Source organism: Polyodon spathula, chromosome 18, assembly GCF_017654505.1.
Source record: "Polyodon spathula isolate WHYD16114869_AA chromosome 18, ASM1765450v1, whole genome shotgun sequence".
Taxonomy (NCBI): Eukaryota; Metazoa; Chordata; class Actinopteri; order Acipenseriformes; family Polyodontidae; genus Polyodon; species Polyodon spathula.
This window is the reverse complement of record NC_054551.1, coordinates 6,339,243-6,352,770: the sequence shown is the minus strand read 5'-3', so window position 1 is coordinate 6,352,770 and position 13,528 is coordinate 6,339,243. Positions and strand designations below refer to the sequence as shown.

General features: G+C 36.4%; 2 protein-coding genes across 2 annotated transcripts; one reads left to right on the top strand and one right to left on the bottom strand.

The window, feature by feature from the left end:
• Positions 1 to 2,150: 2,150 nt before the first annotated feature.
• LOC121331170 (hemoglobin subunit beta-1-like) lies at positions 2,151 to 3,578 on the top strand. Its single transcript, XM_041278392.1, has 3 exons — positions 2,151 to 2,324; positions 2,772 to 2,994; positions 3,273 to 3,578. Exons 1-3 carry the CDS (start codon positions 2,233 to 2,235, stop codon positions 3,399 to 3,401), a joined length of 444 nt encoding a protein of 147 aa, XP_041134326.1. The 5' UTR covers positions 2,151 to 2,232; the 3' UTR covers positions 3,402 to 3,578.
• A 696-nt stretch (positions 3,579 to 4,274) lies between these two features.
• Positions 4,275 to 8,377, bottom strand: LOC121330536 (cytoglobin-2-like). Its single transcript, XM_041277123.1, has 3 exons — positions 8,161 to 8,377; positions 7,146 to 7,377; positions 4,275 to 5,344 (listed from the first exon to the last, which is right to left on the bottom strand). Exons 1-3 carry the CDS (start codon positions 8,256 to 8,258, stop codon positions 5,204 to 5,206), a joined length of 471 nt encoding a protein of 156 aa, XP_041133057.1. The 5' UTR covers positions 8,259 to 8,377; the 3' UTR covers positions 4,275 to 5,203.
• Between the last annotated feature and the right edge of the window lie 5,151 nt (positions 8,378 to 13,528).

Sequence of the window (13,528 nt, the reverse complement as noted above, 5' to 3'; positions counted from 1 at the left end):
TATTGAAATTAAAAACTCGCACATTGTTTTATTTTTTGTTATATTTTGAGTGTAAATCCTTAACTATCAGAAATAGGGTTGTTCACAAAACATCGGTGTTGTTTTTTTTTTTTTTTTTTTTTTTCCACAAGTTCTTGTTGTCGTGAATATTAATGTTAACATTTTTTGAAGTACAATGATGTATTGTTGATCTATGTATCGTGCCTCCCCGCATTCTACTGATCAAGACACAGCACCTGTTTGCCACGTGATCACGCAGCTCCTGCAGCTGGACAGATGTCCTCTCTCTAAGTGGGTTTGTCTCCATCTTTATCTTTCTATCAGCACCGAAACAAATGGGGCAGTTTCTTCTACCGCGTATCAGTCTACAACAGACCAGCCAAACCATCCCACCCAACAACTGAACTTTGAAACAATGTTCTCATCACAACATTTTTTAAATACAGATTAGCAAAAGTCCAATTTGCAAGATATAGCAAAACTACCCAACCTACTGACAACGCTCACCTCACACCATATGATATTGCTGAATCGAATCAATTTATGACGATGTGAAAATTAAAATAAGCGAAAGAACATTGCATGCCAGTTCAATACTCAACTCTAGTTATTTTCACATACGACAATAATTGTATTTGCGTATTTATTTATTTAAAAGCAGATATCAGTCTTCATTATAGCGCATATGGAATTTTTCCAATAATTTATTTTTAAATAAAATACAATTTGTGCGTGGGGCGGATCATCGCCTCGTTTGTTTTATTGTGAACTATATTCATGGGCTATCAATTCTATAAAATAAACCCTTATATAGTTGTTTGTTGTTGTTGTTTTTTTTTTTTTTTTTTTTGTTTTTTTTAATCAGGTTTGTATCTACACTCAAAAAACTGCCAGAATTTGAGAAAACACATTTTTTGAAGTTAAATTTCAATTTTATGCAACAGATTATTTATTTATTTATTTGTTTGTTTATTTATTTATTTATTACTCAGAAGATTTATTTATGCCCTTATCCATGGTGATTTACAATTGTTACAAGGTATCACATTAAAAAAATATCACCCATTTTAGCGTTTTGAATACATTTTAACGTGTGTTATTTTAGACTATACTTTGCATACGACATGTTTTTATAGTCTGTTGCATAGGACGTATGTTTAATTCTTAAACACTTAAATTATGTACATAACTGCATGCAATTGAGATTATACAGATCAACTGTTCTGTGGTTTTCTCTGCAGTCTGTAAGATATAGTCCCCATAAGTAAGCTACATACAACATGGAGGCTAGGAGAGAGAAAAGTAGTAATGGATTATGTACAGTACAACCACATCATTCCAACTAATTAACTGAGAAGTGTTTTTCACTATATTATTGGCATGTTTTCATTTTAAAAGCTTTTATCAAAGCTGAGGGAACGCCCTTGACCTAAAATTGTTTCCATTAGATATGAGCTGGACATATTCCAATGAATATGCTGCCAAGACAACGAACGATTTATAAAGCACAGAATGTACATTTCATTTTTGGCATTAGAAGCTCACGAACCCATACCTCAGCAATCCGATGCCTAAACAGAGAGACATAACAAACGACACCTGGGTTACATTTAATAGCGGACAACAGTTATATACAAAATATAGGGAGAAAAAGCGGGACACCTCGATTACAGAGAAAATATTTTATGAACCGCATTAAGTTTGATTGCATGAGTTTTGTTGGGTTTAATTACTGCATTCTTATACCTTTTTAACACTCAAGCCTTTTTAAATATCATATTTTTAATTAGAAATCTGAATCATACTTTACTTTGAAACTCCCTATTGAGACTGTATCCTGAAATAACTCGAAATGTGTTCTAATAGAATAGAAAGAATGTCGATAACATTTCAACAAATTCTAATGGAGTTGCCCGCTTACTGTGGGCATATACATTGCTAATATGCTGTGCTTGTAAAAAGTAAAAGAAAAGAGAACAAACTAGTTGATAAAAAATCATACATTTTAAACGTGCTAAAGTGTTAACTTTCATTATGACGTATCACATTTTTTCACTACCCCACTGGGGTCCCAAAAGAGGCCCATGTGTGTGATTATTGGTTGTTGTTCATGGGTGGAGCTGCCAGCTTGTGTTTATAAACCCCACAGCAGAGCAGATAGTTACTGAAGAATTGCTTTCAAGCTTGAATCCTCAGCCATTAGCCAACGAACAAAAAAAACTATTATCCACAATGGTGCACTGGACCGATGCAGAGCGTGAGACCATCAATACCATCTGGGCCAAGATTGACCATGAAGAAGCTGGCCACCAGGCCCTGACCAGGTATTCGGGTTTGTTTTATGTGTCTGTATTAGTTGTAATGCTTTTTTCAATGTTAGACTTAATAGATTTTTGCTTGATTACATTCTTTCAATGCTGAATGTATTTAAAAGCCTTAGCTCATTTGTCTGCTTTGTTGCAGACTAAAATATACTTTTTCAATAAATATATCATTATAAATTTATCAGGTTAACAACCTTTAGCATTGTAGCTTTCTTTCAATTTGGAAATAGTTATTTTTATCCTTATTCTTATTCTTATTATTTAATTTACAAAATTGTCCATAAATTAAAGCTGCAGATGTTTAACTTTTTTTTCTACTTTTTTTTTTTTTTTTTTTGGTGATATGTTTTTTGGTGATATGTTTTTTGGTGATATGTTTTTTGGTGATATGTTACATTACTTTGCTAGGACTTTCAAAGTTAACCCAAATTCACCTTGTCTTTCTAGGGTGCTGGTTGTGTACCCCTGGACCCAGAGGTATTTCAGCACTTTCGGCAACCTTTCCAATGCCACCGCCATTGCTGGTAACCCCAAGGTCCGCGCTCACGGAAAGAGGGTGCTGGATGCTCTCGGTGATGCTATCAATCACTTGGACAATGTGAATGCAACTTACACCAAGCTGAGCCAGCTCCACTCTGAGAAGCTCCACGTCGACCCAGAGAACTTCAGGGTACGTTATTAAATCCAGTCTTACGAGTTACAATAGGCTACACTAATAAACAGTTATATCCCTTCCAAGTCTCTAGACATCCTATTATTCGCTCTGCCAAAGCCGTACTGTATTGCATGTTATTAAGCTCATATCTTCAAAACCTTCTGACAAAGTTTGAATATGTTATTGTGAAGGTAAAAGTAGTAATACAAATAATAATAATGAAAAGCCACACAAGTTAAGTTGATATCCTATTCCCAGCATTGATAGGGTTCCAATATACCTCTGTTTTGCAGCTTCTGGGTGAGACCCTGGTCATCGTCCTGGCCAGCCAGTTTGGTGCCGCCTTCACTCCCGCTGTCCAGGCTACTTGGCAGAAATTTCTGGCTGTTGTGATCTCTGCTCTCAGCAAACAGTACCACTAAACACCAGCCATCCAACCCCATGCCAGCGACAAGAATGGGACAAGCACAACAACATTGTGTCCGTACTTTTCAAGAACTCCGGTGCAAGCCTCAAGCACCGGCCTATTGAAAACTACATATTTTTTTATTTTCAGTCGTTGGAGCTTTGATAAATAAAACAGTTTATTCTTCAATATAGACTGCGTCCTGCTGTGTTTGTTTATCTAAAATATGTCAAAAGATTTTGCACCATTTACATACACACACACACACACACACACACACACACACACACACACACACACACACACACACACACACACACACATATGATTTCCAAATGCTACTGTAGTCTTACAGAGTCCATATTGGTAAACAGATGTGTATAGAACTCATTCAAGGTCACATCTGTTTATGAGGAGGACTTCACATTGCAGGAGGTGGTTGGAAAAAATAAACAAGAATGCATCTTGTAATTCTACAGATGCCCACATGATGTCACTCTCGTTTTCTCATTTTGTACAGTACCAATCTAAAGCTTAATGGGTCTTGTTTTCCACTAATTGTTTGACATTTACCAGTGATTACAGTGTAAATTATGAGGTAATTATCAGTAATTTTCTCTGTTACGCAGTAAGGTTGGGATTAAAGTCGGGGTTAGAAGTAATTAAATGCAATATTACAAATGACTAATCTTTATAACAATAGTAACTTGAGTTATTGTTGTCCAGATAATTTCAAGTGTTTAATGATATGTAAATAGTGTGGCCAAAACTGCAGCTTAATGATTATAAACGTCACATTTTGATTTTTTTTTACAAAGCATTCAAGAGGCAAGAAAAAAAGATAGATTGGTTTAATAGATCTTAATTGTTTTAAAAAAAAACACATCTCTTTTAAGTTTACAATGCTTTAATATCTTAAGATCTGCAAATAATGACATCAAAAAAATCCAAATTACTAAAAATATGTATGTATAATATTTTATGAGACACACAAAACATTGAATATTGTTGCCACAGTTTAAAATATTATCTTAAAAAAAGAGTATGGTGCATCAAGTCAGAATATAATCCATACTGTACTGTATTGTACTAACAATTCCTAAAGCAATACATCCCTGAGGCAGTTCTTGTTTTGTTTAAAGTTACTCTGAGTTTGGTTTTATATCACAGGATGTGTGACAGTCATGCAGACACCAAAGTCTTCATAGTTATATATACCAGTTACTACAACAAGCAGTAACAAGTATCACAGCACTACTCTATGGACCAGTGTCCATCTGTTCTACAGAAGGCTATACTACGAACATGCTAGCTTTGCATTATGATAGAATGCATATAAAACGCATGTTAACATTCAAAAAGCCCATATTTAATGTTGTCAATGTTCATCTAATGCAAAAGTATAGTACATAGTACACATGGGTGCTGGTTAGTAAAGTAAAACGTAATTATAATGATATAATACAATCACTCTGCCCAAATATTTAGAAATACACATGGCAAAAACTGTATGTCTTTGTATGAAAAATATCACACTGGCTTACTCCTCCATGTATGTAAAATTGTAGTACAGTATATTGCAATATTTGGCAAACAGACACCAACAGGAAAAAACAGATGTTTAGGGCCAGTGCACTAAGCGCTTAGCTAGTTAATATATCTATTTTATATGAATAAAATATTTGAAAAAAAAAAATCATAATTACAAGCTACTGTTCCAATGTATAGACTACACTAAATAAAACAAACACAGTACTAAATATTATTAACTGAAAAATGTGTAAATGAGATCATATTATTAATCAGAGGGGGCCAGTCTTACGACTCACTGGTTGTGTAGAAAGCTTCAAGGAAGTCAAAAAGGAGCTTGAAGACTTTCCTCCAAGATTCGCAGATTGGGGGTGTGAAGGAGGCTCCCAAAGCATCTATATAAACGTTAATAATCACTTCAAACAAAAGCTGTCAAAAAAAAGGAGAAAGTCAAGTCAATATGTGATAAAAAGTCGCTAGTAAGACTTAACCGCAATACAGTAATAAGGAAATAACTTAATTTGCCCCCTCCTTGCTGCTTGTGTGTTGTATGCGTTATACACTCATACAGTCTCTTTCAATCCCAACAAGTGTCATTTATCGATGAAGTGGCCTCAAAGAGCTGCTATGGTTTTAAAATTCTTCTTCTTCTTCTTCTTCTTCTTCTTCTTCTTCTTCTTCTTCTTCTTCTTCTCATGGTTTAAAACTTTGTTCTTTGTCAATTTTTTGTGTCGTGTCACCGTTTTTTTTTTTTTTTTTTTTTTTTTTTTTTTTTTTAATTTATGTAGGACATGTGGGGACAGTCGAACTTTAGCGTTATGAACACCGAATTTTTGAGACCGGTTAACTTAACACCCCACTTGAACATGTGTTGCGAAATATCCTGCATCCCATGGAATTTCTGCATATTCCGCCCTTCGGGTCTCTTCGGAACCCGAAACCCTCCGCTTTCTTTCACTTCGCGTGCATTGGCAGCTACAGAAGGGCTCTAGCGTCATGAGAAAAAGTTCGACTTTAAAACCCCTCTATTCTACATGCAAGCAGGGTCTGTGTTAAAGATGGAACACGCAGAGCTTGAAACTCTTGTTGTCTACACTGCGCAGGGTCAGATTAACCGCAAATACGCAAATTTCGCTATAGTGTAGAGCCCGCAGCAGAACCGGGGCTCACGCGAGGTCGCTGTTTGTTTTGGACATTTTACAAAAACTGCATATGGGCTGACGAGCCGTGGCGCAGTAACTGAAAAAAATAAATAAATAACCTTAGTCAGGTTTACAGGGGTGCGTGCTATAGCAAGTTAATAATAACAAATGTAATAAATTCAACACAAGCAACATAATATAGGCTACTGTTTCAAAGCATGAATTGTTAAACTGAATTTAAACCAGAATTTTAAACTGAAAGCAGGGAGGGGTTCCGAAGAGAAGCAAGGCGTGCAAAGATACCACGGAATACAGGATATGTTGCAATCACAGCAGTGTGTGCAATGGTACGAGATACGTGGCGTGCTGGTCACAAAGAGGTTCCGATTCGACATGAAAAAAATAATTATATAGCTTTTTTTTTTTTTTTTTCCTGACCTGAAAAGGATTACACTACAGTGCAAGTTATTTAGTACACATTATATAGTTACTGTACATAGGAACTAAGACGATGTTATTTAAAATTAGGATTAGGCCTAATTAGTAGCATACAAATTATACTGCATGAACAATATCACTTAATACACAGTATCACTTAATAATTAAATCTTTAAGGAGGGTTAGTAATAGGGACATCTACTGATGTTTATGGTATGACATCACATTTGTTATTAATACCATGAGAATCAAACAACATTGCCTCTATTTTAGTACCTTACCTACTAATTAAGGGCATTTCACCTTAGTACCTATAGTACTAAGAAGGCTTGAGAATTGGGTGGGGCATTCTTAAGAGGATTAGAGTCAAATGTGACACTAATGTCACATTTGAACAATAATCGAAAGCATTTAGACCATGAACGAGTGTTGACTAAAACACCAGAAATCACATGCTCAAATAAATCCTGGCTGAACCTAGTCTATCTTTACGTAGTCTGGAGTCATTGTGTTTTTTTGATGTAGTTTTTTCTGCTTCAATTGCCTCGTTACAGTTACATGTATTTTTTTTTTCCCTATAAATTAAAAATGAATCACAAAAAAAAAAAAAAAAATACGAGCATCCTTTGTATTTCCAAAGGGTAATATACCTTGAAATTGTGAACCCCCACTTTGTGCACGTCTTTATGCCTCTCTGCCAGCGGGGTAAGGATTTCAACCACTGCTCCCCAGTCATCCATGTTCTCAACGACCTGGTTGAGTGCATTCATGACTCTCTTTCCGTGGAGTTTAACACGGGCGTTCTTCTCCAGTTCCTCCTCGGTGGCGATATTTTGAAAGTTCTTGAAATACTTCTTGGTTTCTGGGTGGTCTAGGAATAGCCTGCAATTACAATTTAAATAAATAGCATTTAAAAAAAAAAATCTATGGGTATATGCCCAAAGACCTTGATGCTAAAATGATTGCTCTTTGTCTTCTACTTGTTCAAAATGTATTCCTGATTGTATTAATTATTTTCACCTTTGATATTTTTATTTTACTAATCATCTAAGCTCTCTCTGCACCGTTGTCACACCTTTGATCAGGAATAACTTGGAAATATATGCATCTCAAAAGCGGATCCATAGATATGTCAAAGCACTTTTTTCACGAGTCATCTCAAAATGTTCCCAAAGCTATAGTTCATGAGTTCAATTGTAATAAACACAAGTATAATACAATAAATTATCGCTTAGTCCGGTATGTGCAACAGTAAATTACATTGTTAATTGTTTAAATTATAGACAACCAGAAAAGAAACGGTTATCTCTGCATGAAGTACATGCTCATAACATAATCGTTGCTTGAGTTACTATTAAATCAATCATAGATGAACCGTACATTCTTTAGAATACTATACCGCCTCAAGAAAAAAACATGCCGCCCAAAACCCCGTGCATTTTATATGTAAATTGTTAGATTTACACTCTCAACTTCAGAACAATATATATTCTGTTACACTAATCTACGCTCTAGCCATTTTTTTTTTCTCTCACCAAACAATACAACGTGTTGTGTGCATATGAATCCTATCCTGTTTCCGATCATTTGCGTTCAAAATCCAATTTAAGTTATTGTATTTCTAATTGGAAAGCAGACTTATGATTTAAAAAATGCAAAAATTACCGTATAACAACTACTTTTCCGTTTTCTTCTGCGTTTTCAAAGACTTTCGTCCAAACTTCTCTGATGTTTTGCTTGTCATCTTGTGTAAGAGTACTCATGGTTGAAGATGAATTTATAAACTATATGAAATTACGCCGCACATGAAACACCTTTTACCATAGTCTGACATAAAACTTGTGATTAGACACAAAACAGCACAGAATATTATGAAGTGAGGGTCTGCCCACCTGAGTAGTGATTGATAGCCACTCCTGTGGAAGGAGTGGCCTTCGTTTTTTTTAACTTTCTGTTTCAGATATTAAACTCGTCACACATTCTTTGGTTTTACAGTGTAGTGTTGCCACCTGGCCCCATAATTCCTGGGCTCTTTAACAGACAGGTCTTTTTTTTTTTGAAAACTCGCCTCTAAAACACAAATGAATTGATATCGACAAGTAAAGTGAGTGTAGAGTGCGTGAGCGACTTCAATACATATTTAATTATTTTATTGGGGTGGCGAGTCTATCGGCATCACAATGTGTAGGCCATTAAAATCGTATTGCTTACAATGTTATATGGCAAACAGTATCTATCAAAATGCTGCAATTTCGCAGTTATGGGGGATTTTGCATTCACTCTTTCTCGTTTAACCTTGTGGTTAAGTTCCTATTTATTTAATATTTCTTCCCAATCAGACAAATACAGCAAATGAGCAAGCTGTTTGATGGAAACGATCCTCACATAAAATATGCTAATTCCCGCCAGGATAGGCGTGCTTTTGGTAAGTAGTTAGCAAAACAAACAATTCACCTCTGCTATTTGAATTTACTACATTCCAAAATATAGGTCCCTATATTAGGGGTAAACCCCTAAGGCAATCGCAAAACACCTTTGCTGACAGCGTACCAGAATCAGGCGCACGTGAGTCCGGATCAAGCGCTTTGATGGACGTCGGATGTAGTAGCCGCTAGAAGGCGCTAAAAAGAGGTGTTGAAATAATAGTAACATTTACTTTAATAGTAACACAGTTTAGGAGTTGAGATTAGGTTTAGGGGAAGACATTAGGTTAGTTGTAGACATTAGGTTTAGGTGTAAGGGGTAGATTTATGGGTTAGTAACAGAGGAAAGATTGCAGGGTGGTGGAGGTTGCAGGTGCTGCACATGGCAGGCAGGTCAGACCAAGCCTTATAGCCTTATAGACTGATATATAACATATATCTATAGATATATATATATTTAACAGGAAAGCATTTATAATAAAGGCAATGACGGTGCTCACAGTTCGAAGGTGAGCTACACATGCCTAACTTAAGGCAAAGTGATTCTAAATTGTATATATCATTTATAGATAACTTTTTTTTAAAAAAAAAATTTGCCCTGCTGCCCCTCCAGGCTGCTAAAACAAATGGTAGCCTTTTGAAGGGTTTGGTCTTCCTCCTCAATTGGGCTGCTGGACATTTTTTTATACCCTCAGTTCGCTATAGCAGACGAACAGATGATCTTAAAGGGGATGTTGAATTCTTATTGTTTGAAAACAGGGCCCCTATTGAGATGTCATGGGTAAAACTTAAAAACAGAGGCTTGCGCATTAACGTTCCTGCAACTGGAGACCAGCTCAGAGATGAGCAGTGGAACACATTTTCACCGATCTGTGCATTCAGCTTACTCGACTTAGTTTATGTCAGTGAGATATTATACACAGAGTGAACTGCATACTTACTATTTAGTTTCAGATAGTTAAAACTTTTATAACCTGAACTAAGTTTAAAATGAGGTTTGCATTTCGTGAGGCAGTACAGAGAAAGCCGCAATGGTCTTACTAGGAGTTGAAGCGTGACTGCAACCAAAGTGAACAGTTTAAACTTCTAACTGTTTTAGGTGTGGAACTGACTTTTTTTTCTCCTGTGCTATGTGCCTGTTTTGGTTGTGGTTTTTTTTTTTGGGGGGGGGGGGGGGGGGGGGGGGGGGGGGGGTCGGGTTTTCCGGCCCTGTTAAAAAAATAAAAAAAATCTGCACTTCTACTTTAAACTGAAGATGACTTTTTCTTCTTCTGTGCTAAGTGCCTGTTCTGTTTTTTTTTGTTTTTTTTTTTTTATTTATTTTTTATTTATTTATTTATTTTTTGTGGTCAGGTTTCCGTGACAATTTCCTTTTTTGTTTTGTTTCGAGAATGTTTAAAAGAAAAGGTTAGGTAACGTGTACAAACGATGCGCTTTAAAATATGTTGTATATACTTATTTTGAAAGTTTTGAAAAATATATATTTAACAGAGGTAATACACTTCACATTTATATGTACACATTCGTATCATTGTAGCTGCCGATGTGTGTGCTGGTGTGGACAGTGACAACCACCAAATCACTTGTGAACTGTGCTTGTAGGCTAAGCCCAGTATGGTCACTTTATTCCTGTAGCTATAACTACGAATAAAGGTTATGCATTGTTGTTCATTAACGTGTGTGTAAAATGGAAAATTGCATTTTTTATGGTAATGCAATATCCTCTTATTTTATGAGCAATTGCAAAGTGATTGGTGTTTTAGGCTGACCTACAGAAATGTCCAAACCTTAAGTATCCTGTTTTACCCAACCTTCCAGTATATATTTACATATCAGTGAATAAAAACATCATATTAATGCTGACAGTTTACATTACAGAGACCTGAAAACGTGTCAGTTCATCTCAACCTGACAAATACTGTGTGGCCAAAAGAAGTAATATAGTCATTTATAATCATTTACGTGTGTGTGTGTGTGTGTGTGTGTGTGTGTGTGTTTATATATGTATGTTTGTATAAATTACATTAAAACACTGAATGCTCATACCTACAGATTTATGTAAAATGTAAAACATTTGTGCATTTGTAGAATAAAATGTTCTATAATATACCAGCAAGCCAGCACAATAACATGAAACAGAGAGCAATGCCTATGATCTGGCTAATGACTACTATCCGAGTGCTTAGCAAAAGTATTCAGACCCTCTCACAGTTTTTACATTTTGTTGCTTTAAAGCTTGCAGTCATGACACTTTGAGGTAGGAATTGATATGTGATATATACACAACCTACTCCACACATTCAAAGCAAAAGCAAAAAGAAAGAAGTAAATAGATAATTAATATGAAATAAAAATGGAAAAGTCATGATTGCATAAGTATTCAAACCCTTTGCTGTGGCAAACCTAAATTAATTGAGGTACGCAAGATGACCTTAACGAGCCACACAATTAGTTGAATGGCCTTTGTCTGTGTGCAATATTAGTGGTTCTCATGATTTCAGAATAAAAACACTTGTCTCTGTGAGGTTCCTTGGTCAGGTAGTGAATTTCAAGCAAAGACTTAACCATGAAGACCAAGGAACTTTCAAAGCAAGTCAGTCATAAAGTCATTGAAAAGCACAGATCAGGAGAAAGGTACAAAAAATATCAAAGTCTCTGAATATCCCTGTGAGCACAGTCTACTCAATCATCAAGAAATGAAAGGTGCATTGTACCACCCAGACACTGCCTAGATCAGGCTATCCCTCCAAACTGAGCAGCCGGGCAAGGAGGAAACTGGTGAGGAATGCCACTATGAGGCCAACAACAACTTTGAAAGAGCTACAGATGGGAGAAAATGTGTATTAGTCAACAATATCCAAAAGTTCTTACTAAATAATAAGCCATCTCAAAGCCCACATGGAGTTTGCAACAAAGCACCTGAGTGATCCTGCAAAAATGTGGCAAAAAGTGTTTTGGTTAGATGAAACCAAATTGGAACTTTTTGCTCTAAATGCCAAGTATTACACTTGGTGCAAACCCAACACAGCACATCTCCCAGTCAGCATCACCCCTACAGTCAAGCATGGTGGTGGCAGCATCATGCTATGGGGATGCTTCTCCTCAGCAGGGACTGGAAAGCTTGTTAGGAGGGAAGGAAAAATGGATGGCACAAAGTACAGGCAAATACTAGAGGAAAACCTGTTTCAGTCTGCTAAAGACTTAAAACTAGGGTGAAAATTTACCTTTCAGCTGGACTATGATCCAAAACACAAGGCCAAAGCTACACTGCAGTGGCTTAAGAATAAGAAAATGAATGTCCTTGAGGTGCCCAGTCCAAGTCCTTACTTGAATCCTATAGAGAATCTGTGGAAAGACTTGCGCAAACTGCTGTCCATAAGTGATCCCCAAGCAACTTGAGAGAACTTGAGCAAATCTGCCAAGAAGAATGGGCACAAATTGCACCAAGCCAGAGTAAAAAGTTGGTAGAGACTTATCCAAAAAGACCTGTGGCTGTAATTGCTGCCAAAGGTGCTTCCACCAAATATTGAGCTGATAGGTTTGAATATTTATGCAATCAACATATTTCACTTTTTTCTCTTTAGTTTTTGTTGCATTTACTGTAACTTATCTTACCCTATGAAGTCTTCAGTTTGAGCATTCAAGTTTTGAATAAAATATTAAGTTTAAAAAAATGTGTATGCATCATTTTGTAATTTCACAAAATGGGACACCACAGGAAGGGTCTGAATACTTTCTCAAGGCACTGTGTGTATGTGTGTGTGTATATATATATATGTGTATATATATATATATATATATATATAGTGCCTATAGAAAGTCTACACCCCTTGAACTTTTTTTCACATTTTGTTGTGTCAATGCCTCACAGTTTCATACATTTAAATGATGATTTTTTCCCCACTTATCTACACACCATACTCCACACTGTTAAGGGAAAAAAAGGTTTTATTGAGAAAAAAAATGATATTACAAATACAAAACTGAAAGATCATAATTGGATAAGTCTCCACCCTCCTGAGTTAGCACTTGGTGGAAGCACCTTTGGCAGCAATAACACCTATCAGTCTGTTGGGATAGGTCTCTACCAACTTTGCACACCTAGACTTTATATTATTTGACAATTCTTCTTTACAAAACTGTTCAAGCTCTGTGAGGGAGCTTGGGGACCGTTGATGGACAGCAATCTTCAAGTCATGCCACACATTTTCGATTGGATTTAGGTCGGGGCTCTGACTGGGCCACTCAAGGACATTTACCTTTTTGTTCCTTAACCATTCCAGTGTAGCTTTGGCTGTGTGCTTTGGGTCGTTGTCATGCTGAAAGGTGAACTTCCATCCCAGTTTCAGCTTTCTTGCAGAGGGCAGCAGATTTTCCTCAAGGACTTTTCTGTACTTTGCTCCATTCATTTTCCTTTCTATCCTAACAAGTGCCCCAGTCCCTGCCGATGAGAAACATCCCCATAACATGATGCTGCCACCACCATGCTTCACAGCAGAGATGGTGTTCTTTGGGTGATGCGCTATGTTGGGTTTGCGCCAGTCATAATGCTTTGCATTTAGGCCAAAAAGTTCAATTTTAGTTTCGCCAGACTACAAAACTTTTCAAAC

Excerpts from the sequence above, each read along its gene's own strand:
- LOC121331170 (XM_041278392.1), top strand. The coding sequence starts at position 2,233 with ATGGTGCACTGGACCGATGCAGAGCGTGAGACCATCAATACCATCTGG. Across the intron at positions 2,325-2,771 it reads GGCCACCAGGCCCTGACCAG|GGTGCTGGTTGTGTACCCCT; the intron begins GTATTCGGGTTT and ends TTGTCTTTCTAG. Across the intron at positions 2,995-3,272 it reads TCGACCCAGAGAACTTCAGG|CTTCTGGGTGAGACCCTGGT; the intron begins GTACGTTATTAA and ends TCTGTTTTGCAG.
- LOC121330536 (XM_041277123.1), bottom strand. The coding sequence starts at position 8,258 with ATGAGTACTCTTACACAAGATGACAAGCAAAACATCAGAGAAGTTTGG. Across the intron at positions 7,378-8,160 it reads GGAAAAGTAGTTGTTATACG|GCTATTCCTAGACCACCCAG; the intron begins GTAATTTTTGCA and ends TTGTAATTGCAG. Across the intron at positions 5,345-7,145 it reads TGGGGGTTCACAATTTCAAG|CTTTTGTTTGAAGTGATTAT; the intron begins GTATATTACCCT and ends TTTTTTTGACAG.